The 20005-nt window shown below is 43.0% G+C and overlaps 1 protein-coding gene across 1 annotated transcript in view; it reads right to left on the bottom strand.

Annotated features, from left to right (window-relative positions):
• Positions 1-7379: 7379 nt before the first annotated feature.
• Positions 7380-20005, bottom strand: part of LOC308291074 (uncharacterized protein) — a gene marked incomplete at its 3' end in the record, with an annotated part of 428814 nt that continues 416188 nt past the window's right edge. Inside the window, exons 9-10 of the mRNA XM_080732988.1 lie at positions 7768-7964; positions 7380-7385 (exon numbers count right to left, since the gene is read on the bottom strand). Coding sequence (XP_080589114.1) covers positions 7380-7385; positions 7768-7964 — 203 coding nt within the window. The remainder of the gene's footprint in view (positions 7386-7767; positions 7965-20005) is intronic.

The raw sequence follows: 20005 nt of genomic DNA, 5'->3' as shown, positions 1-20005 counted from the left end.
TGTACTGTATGTAAACAAATTGCCTTGGAACAAGAAAGGCATAATTCATAAAGTCTGACTAGATAAAATACATGATAGTCTTCATCCAAGGCTAAAGGTAAACCAAACTAGAAATACTGTTCCTACAAAACTGTGTGGGCATGCTGCTCCCTCATTGGCTAAAAGCCCTGCCTTTGTACTGTCTGTCATTTTTGAGGAGAATAAACTTGACCTATTAAGTTTTGGTTGCGACCGTCAGGTCGCACTTACTATCAAAACCCCCACCGCCTGTCTGTCAGTCAGTCAGTCCGTCAGTCTGTCACGTAACGTCACGTCACACTTTTGCCCTGCTCATATCTCTGCAACCGTTGCCCCGATCCATGCCAAATTTTGCACACACACTCCTTGCCTGCCAAACCACAACCTCCACCCAATTCAATTCACACATGGCCCTCTTCTAGCGCCACCATGAGGCCGATTCTTGCAAAACACATTTTTGGACACTGCTCTACAGATTTTGCCCTAAAATCACGCAAATCGCTACACAGTATGTCTGCACTCATGTCATCAACAGGGATCTGTCCAATATAGTGCCACCATCAGGCCGATTTTTTCAAACACATTTTTGGACACTGCTCCTACAGATTTTGCCCTAAAATCACACAAATCTGTACACAGTATGTCTACACTAATCTCATCAACATGGATCTCTCCCATATAGCGCCACCGTCAGGCCGATTCTTTCAAACACATTTTTGGACACTGCTTCTGCACATTTTGGCCTAAATTCATGTTGCGACCTGACGGTCGCTTATCTCCCGATTAGGGAGTCTTACTGGTATAACATACTGGTCTTTCAGACGAGCCCACAACTAGAAAAGATGCAATTGGAAATTGCAAGTGTGGTTGCATATTTATTGCCTGGATAGCCAGAACGTCACCACTCCCCTATAGAACTCAACTACACCAATCAGAATCAGACTTACTCTATATAATGGTGACGTCACCGAGAATGCTGCTTCCTGATTGGCTATGTTGACCGTAATCATTTTGCTGCCTCCTGATTGGCTATGTTGATGACCGTAATAATTTTGCTGCTTCCGGATTGGCATTTTTCAGGCTATTAGACAAAGGCTAAAACGGTGTCAGACCGCCATTCCGAAACACCGCCATTCCGAACATTGACTAGGGTTAGGGTTAGGGTTAGGGTTAGGGGTAGGGTTAGGGTTAGTTAGGGTTAGGGTTAGGGTTAGGGTAAGGGTTAGGGTTAGGGTTAGGGGTAGGGTTAGGGTTAGAAGTCAATGTTCGGAATGGCGGTGTTTCGGAATGGCGGGGTGTAACCGGCTAAAACTGGGTTATAAATGGCCATGCTTGGCTATTAGACGCCCTAATATTGAACTTTTTTCAAAGATAAATTGCAAGTTTTTGAAAAGATTTGGAAGCTTTTACTCTCCTTTCTGAAAGATTGAAGTAAGATAAATCCTAGGGATGACCCACATCGTGTGTAATGGGGGGCAGCACTACTTGGGAGGGTAACCGGTAGAGTTGCCGGAAGGTTGCAGAGAAGTCTTGCCGATGTGAATAGGAATAGGCCTACTCACCATGGGATCACCCAGAACGGAACCGCGGAGTGCTCGAACATTGACTAGTTAAATTACCCATGATTTGTTTTCGAGCACTCACACCTTGGAAGGGTTGGGGAGATGGGGCTCTTTGTTTTTATTTGGTTTTGAGTGTACACCTTTGGTTAAGTAAAAGCAGCCTGGTTGTGAACAGTTAAGACAATTCACCCCATACTGTATATAGAGTGACCCACTGTCTCGTCCTCAAAAGTCTAGTATCTCCTCTGGTCCATGGGGATATCCCTTTGGTCTAGAGTCTAGACTCTAGTCTAGTGATTAGGGATGGTGTTTTTTACTGGTGTTTCAGTCCGAGTGTGGGGAAAGGGTGCGTTCGGAAATGCGCACCGGACTGCGCGGGCGTTTATCGTGGGCTTGCCCAGGCCGTAAACGATTGCATTCACCACGGCTTCGTAACTCGCGCGGCGCTCCGCCGGCCGCACGGCCCTGGCCCGCTCTTCGCGGCCACTCGCGCCTGCGGCGCTCGGGGGCGAAGAGCAGGACCAAGGTCCGCTGGCCTTCGCGCCGCTTGCAATGTCGTGGACAATAAAACGAGCGCACCCTTTCATACACTCTGACTGAATCACCAGTAAAAAACACTCTCTCCTAGTGATTAAGATATTGGACTTTCACAACTAGACTTTTCTTTTTTCCCCCTTTTTTCTAAACTGGAACACAGGCAGGGTTAGTATTAGAACGAATACCAGGCTTTCCTGGAAAATATGATGACTCGAGAAAAGGTTGAAAAGGGAAGAAAAAAATAAACGATCAGGGGATTGATAATAAAGTAGGTCGGGAGTGGCTTATTGTCGGTATCAGCCGGTAACACGTGGGAGTCTATCCCCGTTGCAATGTGCTAGAGGGGTCTTCAACAGGGGGTCCGCGACCCCTCGGGGGTCCGCGGAGGTACTGCAGGGGGTCCGCGAAATTATTGCTTAAAAAAATAAAAAATATTTTTTTTTTCTTTCTTTTTTTTTTTGCCTTTTTCCACATTTATGTTAAAACATAAATCATGATTCTATACATTTTGAATAGCTTGAATACATGATTACTATGCAATTGACAGATTGTTGATATTATTGACATTTGTTCTCAGTTAATAAGTAGTATGTTTAGAAATGGTAGTGGTACGGCCCACCCTGCTCGCTGTAACTTGTACTTGTTTAAAATAAAAAATATGTCGTAGCCCCGACCCCCCCACCCTACGAGGTGGTAGGGGGTCCCTGCTCCATCTCCCCATCAGTTTGGGGGTCCCCGGCCTGAAAACGTTGAAGACCCTTGCGCTAGACTCCTGGGAGATGGACTGCTGATGTGGAGCGCCACAACTACCATCAGCTCCCAGTACTTGCCGCACGGCTTGCCAAGCCGGGCTACTCATACGCTGAGTTGGCGGTGCCCAGAATCGAACCCATGACCTTGTGGTCCAAAGGCGAGAGCTCTACCGATTGAGCTACCCAGGCATTGATAATAAGAGATAAGTATTCAGAGACTAAAGACACATCCTGGGTTTCAACACCTTAGCAGCACCACAGGCTGATCACCTTCATACCACGCCCCAATGATGGAGATTTGTTCACAATTGATTGATTGAAGACTTTATTAGAAGTTTGCATAGGAAAAGGTACAGTTTCATGACGGTACAGTTCACTGGTACAAGGTCTACAAAAGGAGATCCATGAAAAGACAAAGCTTATTTCCACAGGAAACCATTAAAGAGGTGGTGCCATAGTTTTGTACTTTTTCTGTTTTTCATGTGTCTAGGAGGTTGAAAGTACTTCATTAGACCCCCTGATGTGTTTTTTTTTTTTTTTTTGAGAAATGATTTATTCTCTTAGTATTTGTTTGTTTTCTCTTGGAGGCTGCCCCTTGTGGTCAAAAGTGTCAGTTAAAAAACACAGATACTACGTGTGTCACAGTATCAACTCCTCCCCAATTGCCATTCACCCAACACTGTGGGGTGTGGCTATATCAGCTGGGTCACCACCCACCATGCCATCCATGCATACTTAATGAACTGGGGGTGTGGCCACATAAAAACCCAATTTTAACTCTTTTTGTATACTTTTTTGGAACAAATCTTCCTCCTAGTATAATCAGAATACCTGATAATCATGTTTTAGGGGGGGGGGGGGGGGGGGGGAATCATGGCCCCACCTCTTTAAAGTATCTTATATAACATTGAATGACAGACGAATAGAACACAGTCCTACTATGCAGTAGGTAAAAATGAGAAAAGAAAAAAAAAAAGGAAAATAGTAATTCAAAACAAACAGTAAGTATTATACGAAGAAGGGGCAGGGGAGGGTAGGGTTGGGCTAGGTTAGTTTTTTTGCGAACGGCTGCTGCCTGTAAGTGGTTTTTCAGGGCAATTTTAAAGGATGCTAGTGATCCACACTCCTTTATGGCCTTCGGTAAGGCTTTCCACATTTTGGTGGTATAGCAGAAAAAAAGAGTTTGACCCTTTGTTGGTTTTGACTCTGGGTTGAAAGTGATCTGTGGCGCTGCCTCTGGTGTTGTAATTATGGACATCCTTAATGTTTATAAAGTATTTTGACAGGTACTTGGGTATCATAGTGGTGTAGTGTATCTTGTACACTAGGCCCATTGCAAGTTGCTGTACTCTGTCTTCTAAAAGTATTCCAGATCAAGTAGTGAGTGCATAAATTAACATAACCTTTCAGAAGTTTGACATGAAAATTAACTTTTATATATTCAATTTCTTTTTAGATGGATCTGTATATTTTTTAAGAATCCACTCAGCCGTTTTTGCAGTATTCATAGGGAAACGGGTGCTTGCATTGTGCTGTGCTCCATCCCTCTGGCAGGAGTGCTCTGCGCTTTAGCTTTGAGACACAGCCTGGTTGACACTCACCTGCCGGCCCACTCCACAACTTCCTCAAAGTCGCAGCCTTCTGTTGGAGGTCTTGGCGGCTTCATTTTGTGTTTATATTAGTTTCTTTGCCATCCTGCATTATTAGCTTGATATTGTTTATTTTGTCTTATTACCCGGCTTGTTTGTATGCTTGATTCTGATTGGTCGAGCGCTGAATTCAGCGGTGAATTATGAGCGTATAATGACCGCTCCGCTCTATAATTCATCGCTGCCTAATCAACGGCTCAGAGCAGCTGCTGCATTCAGGCTGAGCTGTGTGAATTTAGTGCCGTATTCAACATTTCTACCATGTAAACAAACACACAGCGTCATTTACAACCAAACGTTGCCCTGAAGAATGTCTTTAAAAACATTTTAGGCGAGAAATAGACAACGCAGTAACAGAAAATGGATTCTATTTGACCAGCACTTCCTTGTTTTCCAAGGCGACCGTGTTACGCTGGGGGGACGCACTTTCAGCCGTCTGTAAACAAGGAAATACTTTGTTTTGTTTTTAGTTTAGAGTCAAATTATTAATTTGATTTAGTAGCCGGGAATTTGCGTCGGTGGCATATCAACCTGTTGGGCTCCTATCACTCGATAATGACTGCTGAGCGAGATGTTATCTCTTGCTTAATGATGCACTTACAAGTTACAAGTCTAATATTAGCATTTTTATATACCATGTCGCCCATATAAGCAATATTGTGTAATTAGTGTCATACTGTTACAGGTAGCCTACACATAAGACAACTTTAATACACTTATGCATTCAATAAATACAGAAATACAGCCCAGTTATTCAACAATAACTTTATCATACAGAGAGAATAATACAAATTGATATGATAAAAAAAGTATAAAGTTGGCCTACTATACTGAAAGTTGACATCAGGTTTTATTTTATAAATAAACGACCTGCCAGATTTAACAGTCATTTCATAACATGTTCATATTTAACAAAACAAGACATTGGAAAATACTTACACCCCCTGGTAAATAGATACTGGTAAGACGCCTCAGGGCGACAAGCGACCTCGCCCTAAAGGGCGAGGTCGCGCCAAAGTGATGTGGACATCAGGGATGTGAACATCAGGGATCTCCATATTTGGGCATAAAAGGGTTTGTTCCCCTGGTATCACTGGGATCTCCACATCTCCATATATGGGCATAACAGATATTTGATTCCCCTGGCATCACAAGGATTGTCTACACGCAGACAAGCTGTGACGTTTCTCATGGTAAACTGCGACCTTCGGTCACAAAAATGTGCACTAGCCCATCTAGTACCCTTTTACATATCCCAGATAGATTTTATATAGTAATCCAATGTAGGCTATTTTAAGTCACCATGATTAGTACACATTCCCATCTTTGTTCCTGAAACTGTTGGTATTCCCATATATTTGCTGTAATTTATTTGCTCCACACTGAAGTCACTATGACTCAGCATAACCATATAAGGGGTTCACAATCCAGCTACACCCAAATATGGAGTGTGCTGGCTAACCTTGATGTGTCGTCATGGCATCAGGCAGAAACAAATCTCAAGTCAAAACAATCTCAATATGGGCACAAATGGGGCATGCCTATATGTGAAAGATCTCCATGTAAGGGCATTAAGAGGACAAAGACTGACAGATACAGAGATCTCTACATGTAGGCATGAACACGGCTGAACTCTTTGGCCTGAACCATTTATACATAAAACTATCAGGAGAAGGAGGTATAGATACAAACATACCTACAGTACATAACTACATGCCTACATAATGATATTGTGCGGTATGGATTTTCTTGGTCCCTACAGATGGGTTTGGAGTCTTATGATGTATTTTAACATAGTAAACATTGATAGCAATCTGGGTAAAGTCAATGTTTAACCATACCCATGTACAAATTATGCATTTGATGTTGACAGATACAAGTGACGCTGATAGGAAACCAACCGGTCCTCGCATGAAGTGGAATTATATGTTTTGCAAGTTTGCAGTGGTATTTTAAACATTAATAGCAGTCCAGGTAATGTATTTATCAAAGTTCATGAATGATTTCAATGTTTGAGCTCAACCATGTACCAATAATGAATGAGTAATTCGCTGCTACGTGTAACGTGATGCAGGTGAGAAGCCAGCAGTCCTGGCATGAAATTAATTGGAATTAAGTGGACATTTATTTTTTTCTCGTGTAATGAACAGTAGATAAGGTACCACTATAGGTAAAAACCCCAGGACAAAAGAACACTCGTCCTAGACAATTTTCCATCCTGGCCCTCAAACTGTGGAATAGACTCTGTCGCACTTAGAACAGACTCTGTTGCGCTTAGAACAGACTCACTCCCTAGCTTCCGCCATGGTCTCAAGACTCACCTCTTCAGATTTCACCGCAGCCCATAGCAGTTACTGTAGGACTCGCCTACCCTCAATGACCCTCATTTTTTAGGTTTTATATAAAGTTTTTACTGAATAGGTGCTTGGTCTACCAACGTTATTTTCTTAGATTACTATTTCTTTGCATTTGATGTATTGATGTTTTATTTTAAGTCGCTCTGGATTAAGCGTCTGCTAAATGCCTAAATTGTAAATTGTAATTGTAAATTGTATAGAGACAGTCATGGACTTAACCTGACATATTATGCTCGATTTTTCAAGACAAAATTAACAGAAAAGATGCATCAAATTCAGTAATTTGTATCACAAAATAAAATGTATATATTTGTTCTTTCAGATTTCCCCTTGTCTGGAGGTAAGTCTTTGCATGAAAGTTTTTCTCAATGATGGTTCTTGGTTGCAAGATTCATCCTGTTGCGTTGCACAAATGAGACCTAAAATTTTGTTTCCATCTAAAGGTTTTTCCACACTGTTTGCATTCAAAAGGTTTCTCTCCTGTATGGTTACGCTGATGAAGTTTTAATTCTGAACGAGATCCAAAACTCTTTCCACATACACATTTAAATGGCTTCGCTCCAGTGTGAGTTCGGCGGGGAGTCTTTAAGCCAGCATAAACAGTGAAACGTTTTCCACACTGGACACAGATGTAGGGTTTTTCTCCAGTGTGAATTCGGTTGTGAATCTTCAACTCCGCAGTATTGAAAAACTTTCCACATTGGTCACATTTGTAGGGTTTCTCTCCTGTGTGAATTCGTAGGTGTGACTTGAAACTGCCCAAATGACAGAACATTTTACCACATTGATCACACTGGTATGGTTTCTCTCCTGTATGAATTCTCTGGTGAATTTTCAGACAGTGCTTCATGCCGAATTCTTTGCCACACTGATCACATTGGTAGGGTCTCACTCGAGCATGAATTTGCATCTGGTGTGCTTTTAGATGAATCTTTAGTCTGAACCTTTTACCACACTGGTCACAGTTGTAGGGTTTTTCTCCTGTGTGAATTCGTTTGTGAAGCTTTAAACACGCAGGATACCTGAAACACTTTCCGCACTGGTCACAGTGGCAGGGTTTCTTCACTGGAAGTTGGAAAGGAAATCCATCTGGGATAGAGAATGAGGGGAGAGAAACATCTTTCATGAAAAACACATGTTTTAAATAGTATGCAAGCTGGGTTCTATAGGGTAAACTATAGAGGGTATGCGCATGCATAAACTGAATGGCAAATCGAGTGACAAAGTGAGTGGCAAAATGAGTTTAACGTTGTTTAATACAATTAGATAGAACTTTTCTGTTTGGATGTGTGGGCTGTCAAGGCCATAATGTAGGTTTTTGCAACTCAGTAGGCATTCCCGCATAACTTCCGGGTATGATGATGATGTCACACGCATACCTTCTATAGTAAGCTTAATATGGTTCATACAGCCATAGCTAAATGGTTCATTCTTTTACCGCTTCGGACGTTCCTGTTCGCCCCAATTTTGACCCAAGCTCGTTGCCAATACAAAGGCTCGTTCTTTTACCTTATCCGATGACTGTAAGCTGATGAGGGGTCGTGCGGGTGTACAGTAAAAACATCTCCCATAATGCTGCTTTCAAATCTCCACCACACGTAAACATCAATGATGTCCAATTCACTTCCTGGCTGTTCTCTGTGGACCTGATCTAGATTATGCATTTCTATGCTCTGAAAGACGGCAAGCGGAGTGGCCCAATTCACATCCATTCTTTGCATAAGGCTGCCCTCTGCCGCCAGCTTGGCTGAAGTACACATCTAATGGGTCCAATAAAAAAGAAAGTTTGGAAATAATGAATAAATCTTTTTCTATAACATCGCAAAGGTAAGCTGCTTTTTGCTGGCACCAGCCCCAATAAATAAATAATAAATCTGGCAGTAGAACTACAAAGAATTACAAAGTCCTCTGTTCACCCCTAGTCTGCACAGCATGTGTCAAAATGTACCTCAGCAAGATGCTGAAATAATTGTAAAGCACCTCACACTACTTCTTTCTTCATATTGACCTAGGTTCATCCACCAATTAGCAAGGTTATACTGTACACTATATTTGTTATGCTCTGCTTATTACATTTATAAAATGACAATTCAGGCATTTTAATGATTGCCTTACTCAAAGTTTGATTAGGGTAAATGGCATGTACCCTAATCAACAAACACGCTCAGTTGCCTTGTGGTTAGGGTGTCCGGCCTGAGATTCGGAGGCCAGGGTTCAATCCCCTGGCCAGGTATTACCATAAACTATAAAAATGGGACACCAATGCCTCTCTGCTTGGAACTCAGGATCAGGGGTTGGATTGGGGTTAAGTCCCTGAGACATACTAGTGACTGGTACAGTCACTAGTATGACACTAGTAATCAGTGTCATATTCAGGGGGGTGTCTTGTTCTGTGGATGTTTGTTCCTGCTACAGGTAGCCATGACCATCATGAGGCAGTCGTGTGTTGGCACAGAAAGTTTTAGGGAACTTCTTAGTACAGATACCATGCAGGGGCTGTCTGTGTAAGTTGAGCCACAGGTTCCATGTAGCATGGATTGACACACCAGCTCATACATCTCTGGCTCATTTTCTTTGTCAGGTATGTCTGCTCTAATAATTTTATCTATATCATCTACAGTCAAAATCTCATATAGGAGTAGCAGTATGTGGGCCTGTTTCCGTCCTCTCATCTGCCCTTCCACAGTGTGTATCCTATTCCTACTTCCTAGCCTTCATCTTCCCAAAGACTCCCAGCTTAATGTAATGAAGGAGCTCTCCACACTTCTTTTGAAGACTTTGTTTTCAATGTCTGGTCTGTCTTGGAAGGATGTTATTGAGTACACCTTCACTGTTGGAGTTTGCCATAATGGTGGTGAAGAGGTCAAACTTTCTGTATCTGGCTGCTATGGCAAGGGCATCTAGAAAGTGCTTGCACATCTGGGGCTACCAGTGTGTGAGGCTAGCAGAATTGTCTATCCTGGTTGTCTCAGTCTGTCCTCGTCGTGCTTGCTGGGTATTTATGGAATCAGACAGACCTGAATACTGGTGGGCCCTGTACTTGTCCTGTAGTTCCCTACTCCTGTAGCAGTTCATCCGGCCACTTTCTATTTTGGAGTATTGATCATATAAGTATTCTTGTGCAAGTTTCCCAGACCTGAGAACGGTGTTAAAGTTGTTGGTTCTCTGTTGTAGATGGAATCTTTTTTTTAAACTTACATTTTTATCCCAAAATTTTCTAACCCATTTTTCACCCAGTGCTAATTAATCGCCTATGTAATCCTGTACTCTCCCTGCTCTCCCTCTGCCATGCCTGGGGAGACAACGGACTGACCTCATGCTTCCTTCTATGCATGAGAAGCCCAAGTTGCTCCTTCTCACCTGACAGTGGAGATTTCCCTGGTTTGGTAGTAGCGCGTGGAAGGAACACGTTATTCCAACCAGTTCCTTTCCCTTCCATCAGGCGCCCCGGCTGGCCAGGGGGAGGCATTATTGAGACCAGGATTACTGCATATTTTTGTGAGGGTATCAACCCTAGGAGGCACAGGGAGAACATGCAAACTCCACACAGAAAGGCCCTATCGCCAACCCCACCTAGGGTGTGGGCGCTGATGACGCGGAGGGAGGAACACGCCCCCAGTGCCCACAGCGTCCCCCGGCGGGAATCGATCCCAGGACCTTCTAGCTGTGAGGCGAAGCGCTAACCACTGCGCCACCCTGTAGATGGAATCTAAAAAACTCATGAAGAGTGACTCTGGCTGACTTGTTTTGAGTATATTTGACATGACATGCAGATGGAATCCATTGCAGGTGCTTGAAAGTCCACTATTTCTGTGAGTTGTTGTGGCGATGTACATGCTCTTCTGAGGTTTTTACCTTTTTGTTTTCTTCTTCGAGTTCGTGGTGGCTTAGAGTTTACTCCATATTGATGGTCTTCATAGCATCTTTCTGCAAAGTTAGATTGGACAGCATACATGTCAAGAGTGTGATGTCAGTTCAGATATGGGTGTGTAACATAGTAATTGTAATGTGAGGGAGAGCGATAATGCATTAGAGGAATAATTGGAAAAGCAAAAAAAGTACTTACTTTTGGTGGGGGCGTCTTTGATGCGCGAGATTTCCTCTCTCTGTAGAGCCTGCTGTCATTGGGGTTGGCTGAGAAGCGAGAGAAAATGGAAAATGGTGCATTTATATAGCGCTTTTATCCCAATCGCTTTAAAATGTGTGTTACATTCACCCATTCACACACACATTCATACACCGGCGTAAGTGATTTTCTTCTAAACATACTTGTTTCATACTCTCTCAGGTGTTCTTCAGGTTCCAGTTTAATAGAAATGGTCCTTCCTGGAACCAGAATGAAAGATTAGAATCATTATTTTAATAATAACTTTGATTTAACATGGGTGTAGATGTAGGGGTTTGTGTGTGTGTGTGTGTGTGTGTGTGTGTGTGTGTGTGTGTGTGTGTGTGTGTGTGTGTGTGTGTGTGTGTGTAGCACAGCTGAGCACATGAAAAATGTGACCCTGGGGGTACCTGGGGGGCTCCATGTCTCCCCATACGATTGCCCTCTAACAGCGATGTTATAGTGGCTCCCTATGGGGAGACAGGGAGCCCAGGAGGTCCTTGGCTGTTCCCAGGAGCCCAGGAGGTCCTTGGGAGAGTCTAACGAGCCCCATTTTAGCTGTGATGAGTGGTTGTCAAAACTCGGATGAGGAGCAACAAAAAGAGAAATCCGCCAAACCAGGTAGGAACAAAAAAAGGCACATTGGGGGGAGGATATGTTTATACTTACTTGTTTCATACTCTCTCAGGTGTTCTTCAGGTTCCGGTTTAATAGAAATGGTCCTTCCTGGTACCAGAATGAAGAATAGAATCATTATTTTAATAATAAGGACTTTGATTTGACATGGGTGTAGATGTAGGTGTGTGTGTGTGTGTGTGTGTGTGTGTGTGTGTGTGTGTGTGTGTGTGTGTGTGTGTGTGTGTGTGTGTGTGTGTGAGCAGCACATCTGAGCACATGCGGCCATGAAATATGTGACCCTGGGGGTACCTGGGGGGCTCCATGTCTCCCCATATGATTGCCCTCTAACAGCGATGTTACAGTGGCTCCCTATGGGGAGACAGGGAGCCCAGGAGGTCCTTGGGAGAGTCTAACAAGCCCCATTTTAGCTGTGAGGAGTGGTCGTCAAAACTCGGATGAGGAGCAACAAAAAGAGAAATCCAACAAACCAGGTAGGAATCATAGACTGTAAAAAAAATATGGACGATGCGAAGCCGTTGGTTTCTATGCTGCGAAAATGATTTTTTCCCCCCCCTTGTATGGGTGTCGCCATCATTGTTTTAATGGCGTGATTCCTAAACCCACCAGGATTGAGTTAAGACCCGCCTCCTCTCGATAATCTTAAGTATGAAAGTGCCCATCAACGTTAGTGCTGCTCGCTCAAGTGCAAAGTACCTACTACCTACTGATCCATTACAATAATACACGCAGCAAAATATGCCCAAAGCCATATCCAAACCATAACAATTTAACTGATAATCAGTAAGAGTTTTTATTTTGAGCACAGTAGTGACAAATTAATAGCTTTCTCAGTACGTTTTTCTCTTTAGCAAAGTTACAAAGTTTTCCCTTTATTAAATAAGCACAGTACAATTAAGTCAGTTTCAAGTTTTTTTTATTTTTTTATCACAGTTTATTTTGAGCACTGTAGTGAGAAATTAATAGCTGTGCATGTGCAAATGCAGGCTTTTCTCAAGTACAAGTCTTCATTCCTCTGACTTTATCCACCCTCTATGTGTCAGGCAGGGATTTCAGCCACTCCTGGAAGTCCTCGCGTTTCCGCGAGGCGGGTCTTAACTCAAGCCTGGTGGGTTTAGGAATCACACGTTTTAATGGTAGCCCAGGAATCACAAGGCATGCTATTGGCTGCCAACGGTCACGTGGAACCGCAGGGATACATGGGAGAATGTGGTGTTGAGCCTCCCGAAATAAAGCACACGAAGAAGAACACAGCAGGCTAGTATCAGTTTAGTTGGCCACTCCCCCCGCAAATGTATCTTCAATTTTAACATAAATGGGACCATATTTGCACAAAACGCATATCATGGTGACTGAAAGGGAGTTTTTCACTAGCGACAGGAACCATAAAGTATTTATGACAACGTTTATTAAGGTTAGAAAATCAAAGGGGAAAACTAATGGGGTCCAATGTAGACAAATTCTTTTTGGTACCTCGCGGGAGGAAAACAGCGCAACTAGCGGCCAAACATAGGAAGTTTTAGTTCCGTATTGGATTCGTTTTAAATCGGCAGAACTATGCGCCTGGTAGGAACATGTATGAAAAAAGGCACATTGGGGGGGAGGATATGTTTAAACTTACTTGTTTCATATTCTCTCAGGTGTTCTTCAGGTTCCAGTTTAATAGAAATGGTCCTTCCTGGTATAGTACCAGAATGAAAGAATAGCATCATTATCTATCTATAAATGCGACAAATCTCTGTTTGTTTGTTTGTTTGTAATCCGCGTATCTCGAGAACCGTTCGTCCCACCGGCTTCAGATTCGGCACGCGCTATCCCCGCCGCCGCGCGGAGTGCAGTGCCGGGCCTCGACCCGACCCGACTCGCGGTTTTCCGAAACCGGCGCGAAACGTTTGGAATCTCCTTACGCGGAGCTGATTGTTGACATCAGGCTGTTCCTGAGGAAATCGGCACAATCGCTGACTCATTGTGACATCACTTCATAAAAGGCTCTGACATCACGTACGCCAGGAGTCAACAAAAAATCTCTGTGAATGTGTATGTATGTATGTGAATCTCGAGAACCGTTCTTCCCACCGGCACGCGCGTTCTCCAGATATGGGCATAAAATGAATCCCCGAATGCGGAGCTGATGTCTGACATCAGAGTTTTCCGCAACCGGTACTGTGTGTGCAGAGATCTCCATATATGGGCATAAGGGGACAATGGCAAACAGATGGTCAAAACGGGTCCTATGACAACAGGTATATTGGGGTTTGCATTAAAGGGTGGGGACAAAGGCTAACAGAAGGCAAACAGATGGTCAAAACGGGTCCTATGACAACAGGTATATTGGGGTTTGCATTAAAGGGTGGGGACAAAGGCTAACAGATGGTCAAAACGGGTCCTATGACAACAGGTATATTGGGGTTTGCATTAAAGGGTGGGGCATTCATGGGGTCCGCTCCAAAAAAGAAAATAAAAGAGACAAAGACAAACATAAGACAAGCGACAAAGCGTGGGACTGGGAGGATGACTTGAATTATGCAGATTTAAGCAGGCTGTGTATTCTGCTTAAAGAAGAAACAAACAAAAAGCGACAGAGATCTCATATATGGGCATAAAATGGACGCAGATAAACAGATATCTCCATATACGGGCATAAAGGGACACAGACAGACAGATACAGAGATCTCCATATATGGGCATAAAATGGACGCAAATAGACAGATATCTCCATATATGGGCATATGGGCATAAAATGGACCCAGAACTATATCTGCAGTGATCTCCATATATGGACATAAAATGGACGCCGACAGACAGACAGATACAGATATCTCCATATATGGGCATAAATGGACACAGGCAGACAGATGGTCAAAACGGGTCCTATGACAACAGGTATAATGGGGTTTGCATTAAAGGGCGGGGCATTCATTCCCTATTTACATCGTTCCCGAGTTGGCCAGGTCGCCGACTAGACGCTGGGCCGCCCGAAGGGCGGCCCAGCTTCTAGTTTTAATAATAAGGACTTTGATTTGACATGGGTGTAGACGTAGGTGTGTGTGTGTGTGTGTGTGTGTGTGTGTGTGTGTGTGTGTGTGTGTGTGTGAGTAGCACAGCTGAGCACATGCGGCCATGAAATATGTGACCCTGGGGGTACCTGGGGGGGGGGGGGGGGCTCCATGTCTCCCCATCAAACAGAGATGTTATAGTGGGAGACAGTGAGCCCAGGAGGTTGTTCTGTGTTCCCCTCTCTGGGAAAGGCAGAGGAACAGTGGCCAGCAGGTGTATGGTATATAGTAGGGGTGTAACGATACATTTTAATAGCGATTCGATACATATCACGATACATGGTTGACGATACGATACATGGACGATATTGGTTCATCATGGCGATACGATATGATTTGATTCAATGATTTAAAATCGATATAGTAACTATTTAGCAAAGAAATTAAATCTGTGTGAAAGATGTGGATAGTGCAGGTTTTTAAGGGAAACATGTATTATGGATATAAATAAGTAAACACAGTGATTATCTGCCAAATACATGGACATTGTATAAACCCGCACCTTGACATGAACCCAGAGATTACACACATGTATCGATAGACCAGTGTAGCTATATGGAAAGGAAAAGTAATTAAACCACCCCTTTTAATTTTTTCTTCTTAAAAATGCTAAATACAATGGACAAGTAGGTAGTATCGATACAATCGATTCTTTGCACTGCCGATTCGATACGATAAAAAATAAAACGATACGATTCGATTTTAACTGTTTTCGTTTCGATATACTTCGATTTTTTAAGTTAAAAATTATATTTCGATACAGTTACTATATCGTTACACCCCTAATGGGTAGACACCCTGGCCTGGCGGAGATATTCACCAGCTGCTCCCAGCAGCACAGCAGGTGCAAACAATTAACTTATTGTTGGACCTTATTAAGAAGGGAATTTGCGACTGGCGTTGTGCATTAAAAACTGATATAACAATGTCAAACTGTTGATGATCTAGCTGCTGAAAACTTTTGGATCTGATTGGAAAAAAGGAAAAAAACATGGATGTTTTCTGCCAAAGGATTATAATTATTATTAGGCCTACTATGCTGTCTGTCAGAGTCAGAGCGGTAAAGTTTCAACACCATGAGCACCGGAGTCTCTCTCTCTCCCCCTCTCTCTCCCTCCATTATACACTCTTAGACAGCTGGACTGCAGTGCATATTTGATGCACTGTTTAGGCTACATATAACATTATTGTCTTCAGTGTGGAGGGTAATTTACTGTAGTTATCTTACTCGCTTTTAACTTGTCTTGTTCAGTTTTCTCCCTCTTTTTTGTCTCCTATTGCTTTTCACTGTCGCATTGTTTTTCCATCATGGGTTTTTACCTGGCGTTTCACTGCATACTGGTGGGTTTAAAAACATTTTGTAGATTAATAAAAAGGTCAAAGGATGAGAGGAAAGGCTATTCTGTGAGACAGCTCTGCTCTAGATGAACTTGCGCTCGAGACGAGAGACTGATTGACTGCTGTTCGCTCCTCGTAGCTACGCATCAGGGCGGAGCTGCCGGAGCATTATTTTGACTTCTTTTGAGCTGCAGAGAAGGAGAGAGATGGCGATCAGAGTTTTTAAAATGTATATAATGAAATGGTGTTGGTTTTGGTGGTGTGACAGCTATAGCATAATATTTAAAATAGTTTTGTATTATTATTATTTTTATGCCATCTTGTTTGGTAGGGCAGTCAGGGCATTTAGTGGGGCATTGCCCCCCTTGCCTATGCTTAGATACGGGCCCGATTTTGTATATAATTGAAAGGCACCATGACATGGTGACTACGTGTTGCGTTCTGTTTGAATGCAAAAATGTAGTATGCCAAAGCAAATTCCTATGTGTATTACACAATGGTTAATAAAGTAATCTGAACCTGAATAAGTTACATGTACTGCTATGTGTTTGAATGGGGCAACCTTATTTATTTATTTTAGCTTTTAGTAATAATAAAAAAAATGTATTAGGAAGATTTTGTTTGATAAGATTTTTGCCATAATCCCAGTAATGCAGCTCTATTACAATGACACAGCTATAACAGCAATAGAAGATAGTACATGTAAAAACCCTTACACTGAATATACCACACACACACACACACACACACACACACACACACACACACACACACAGTCCCCAGAAGCCAATTGTTAGCCACAAGGACACAACGTGAGTAATTTAATTACCTGTTGTTGCTGCTGCTGCTGCTGCTGCTGCTGCTCTAAGCACACGCAGTCTTTGGGCATTGCGTGTCCTAGGGCCCAGTGATGTAACTTTTTTTCGTCCCATGGAAAGTCTGTGCGGTCAGCGGTGGTGTCCGTATGTGTTGTCGTGTGTGAAAGTGTTGTGTGAAAGTCCGAGTCCGTGCAGAGGTGCTGCTGTTTTTGCACTACACTGTCCCTGCCACCGGGGGACACAGTACACTCATAAGTACACGCGTACACTGCTCAGCAGAACTATTTGGAAGTCTGTGGCTGTGTCCGAAATGCGGAACACGTTCCCGGCTACTCCCTAACCCTAAATGAGGGATCCAGATGTAGTGTAGGCTACTACAGTAGTGAACAAATCAGCTCATTTCGGACACAGATATAAAGAGCTAGATGCCTCGTCGAGTCGTTCGCCTCATAGAGTATATAAAATAGAGAGCGGACGAGCCCCGCCCCCACTATCATTTCAATGCAAGTGCTCAGTGGCGTTTTGAAGCAACGGCTACGTGCTAGCATGTAGCTAATCCAGGTGCATTCTGGGGGAAATTGGAACCAGCTCTGGTTCCAAAATGACGTCACGCTGCTCTCCGCTCAGAGGAATATGAGTTTCTTGGTACCTTTGGCATTCCTGTTACCCCAAAGGAGTATGCAACCACAGACATATCTGTGTATGCAACTGTTATGGGAGCTATTCCTGATGGAATGCTAATGCTCCTTAAAGAGACAGAGAGAACAGATACCATGACATTATTTGATCCTGTAGAAACCCTGGTGGGTAGTGTCTGCCTGTCACCAAATGTTAAAAATGCCAACCGGAACATAAGGGCTTTGTTCCAGAGAGATATTATTAGTACACCTTATGTAATATCCTATTGGTCCAGATTTGTAACTTGAACTGGAAAGTTATTTGGAATCTTTCATACAAATAACTTCTTACCAACAAAGTGAGGGAAGTCTCTTTTAAAATGTTACATAGGTACTATCCTACAAGTCACTATCTTCGCAGGTTCAAGAGAGATATTTGTGTTAATTGTTCATTATGTGAAGTATATCCAGAGACAGTGTTGCATTTGTTTTGGAGTTGTGACCACACCAACACATTTTGGAAAGATGTATCTCGTTTTATTGTTGATAATATTGACCCTGACTTTAATCTTTATTGGCAGAATGTGCTGTTTGGCTATGATAGTAATTGTAACAAGAAAAGACATGAGGTATTTATAATTAATTTAATAATAATTCTGGCCAAATTTCATATCCATAAGTCTAAATGTAGTCACTCTAAGCCATTATTCATGGTATTTGAGATTGAAGCCAAGCAGTATATTCAAACAATTCGTGACTCAAAAAATAAGAAGGCTGAAAAAACTACTCTTTTGTGTTCACATTTTAATATTTTAGTTTAGTAATTCCCCCTGGCTATGATTTGTTTTATATTGATGTAAGCAATTTACCCCGAGTGAGAGGACATTATGCTCTCATAATGTCCGCAGTGCGGGTGTTATCGGACGAGGCGCCAGCCGAGTCCGATAACACCCGCACTCAGGACATTATGAGAGCATAATGTCCGACCCCGAGTGGTAAATAGCTTTTCTACCACTTTTTCCCGTATACATGAAAGAAAACACATAGTTGTAACTTGCAAGGATCTTAAGTTACAATCATTATTGCCTATAAAACTTCCGCGAGACAGCAGATAGTTCCACAAACAACATCTTCTACTCACCAACAGATGGCGCCAACTCCATAGTAATCCATGCGTCTAGCTTACAGCTAAGCTAACGTCAGTTAAAAGCACCGTTCCGGCCGTAAATAGAGGCTGTTCGCTTCCAGAAAGGCATAGGTTCAGAGAAAAGGGGCTTTAAAGTTGGCGGATTGCATTGGATCCAAATAAATCGGCGACGATAGTACGCACGTTAGTAAACATAGGACCGCTGCGACCTTCATTTGTTGGTTGGGGGAACTACCTCCTGAAGTCCCCGGATGTACACTGAGGCGCATTGATCTCGGACACACAACTTTGCGGCAGTTGTCCTCTCATAACCTCCGGAATTTAGCCAATCAGAATCCAGTATTTGAACACGTGACTCGAAAAAGTGGTAGAAGTATTGATAACTTGTCTTTTGTGTTGTGTTGTACTGTACTGTATTGTCTGTTTCGTATTGTCTTGTTAATTGTACGTCATGATGTTTGAATAAAGATTTATAAAAAAAAAAAAAAAAAAGATTGTCTGGAGTGGAGGGGGCGGGGCCAAAATGCGCGTACTGCAGTTCCAACTTTGGCCACCATCGGGGTTGCTTCAAATCTAGCCCTGGGTTCTGGGGGCTTGGTTCGCCTCTGCAGTTAATTGGAGCGATGTGCAAAAGTTCTAGCCCGGACTTCCTGGAAAAACCAAGGGACCGCTGTCAGTCAAAGTGACCACTGACCAATCACAGCGCGTCTTTTCCAGTACCCAGCAATTCAATTCAATGGAGCTTTATTGGCATGTTTACATAGCATGTGGAGGATGTGACGGGGGAAGATTTAGACATTACACTGAGGGAAGGCTTCGCGCCTACTCAGACGAGGGATTCTGAATGAGACTGAGTTACTTTGGGGAACGGGGGAACACGGTGGAGTGTAATGGACATTATATTAAAGTTTGAAATGAGATGTAGATAAAAAAAAAAAGTTATATAGGCCTACTCCCGAACTGTGGGGGGCAGTAATACGCAATATCGTCAACACTGCCGGAAATACCATCAGAAGAAGAAGCCCTCCCTCCCGCGACCGAGTATTTCCCGGTGAATCTGTGCGCAACGGTGGGAGCTGTGTGGGGGACACAAACCACTGACTATAGAGCATCGCAGTGCGGTGTCGGAAGCAAGCTGGCCATTCATATTTACCATAGGATTTTTCATTATCAGCCACAAAGTCGTAGCAATTCAATGTACACTTACCGCTAGGCTGGTGGTTGTAAAATGGTTCCATATGCTCCTGTAGAACCCCCGAGTATGTATGCAATCACTAGTTTTAGTAAAAACACGTTTTAATCAAGATCGCACGGAGAAGAACTGCATTTCCCATACTGCTAAACGTAAAAACGACGTCTGTGATTGGTCTAGCTTCTTCTTCTTTCACATATCTTGCGGTTACCGCGGAAGTA

This window comes from Nannobrachium achirus, assembly GCF_963921795.1.
Source record: "Nannobrachium achirus genome assembly, chromosome: 9".
NCBI lineage: Eukaryota > Metazoa > Chordata > Actinopteri > Myctophiformes > Myctophidae > Nannobrachium > Nannobrachium achirus.
Note: the sequence above shows the minus strand (reverse complement) of the source record. Positions and strands in the feature narration are given on the sequence as shown.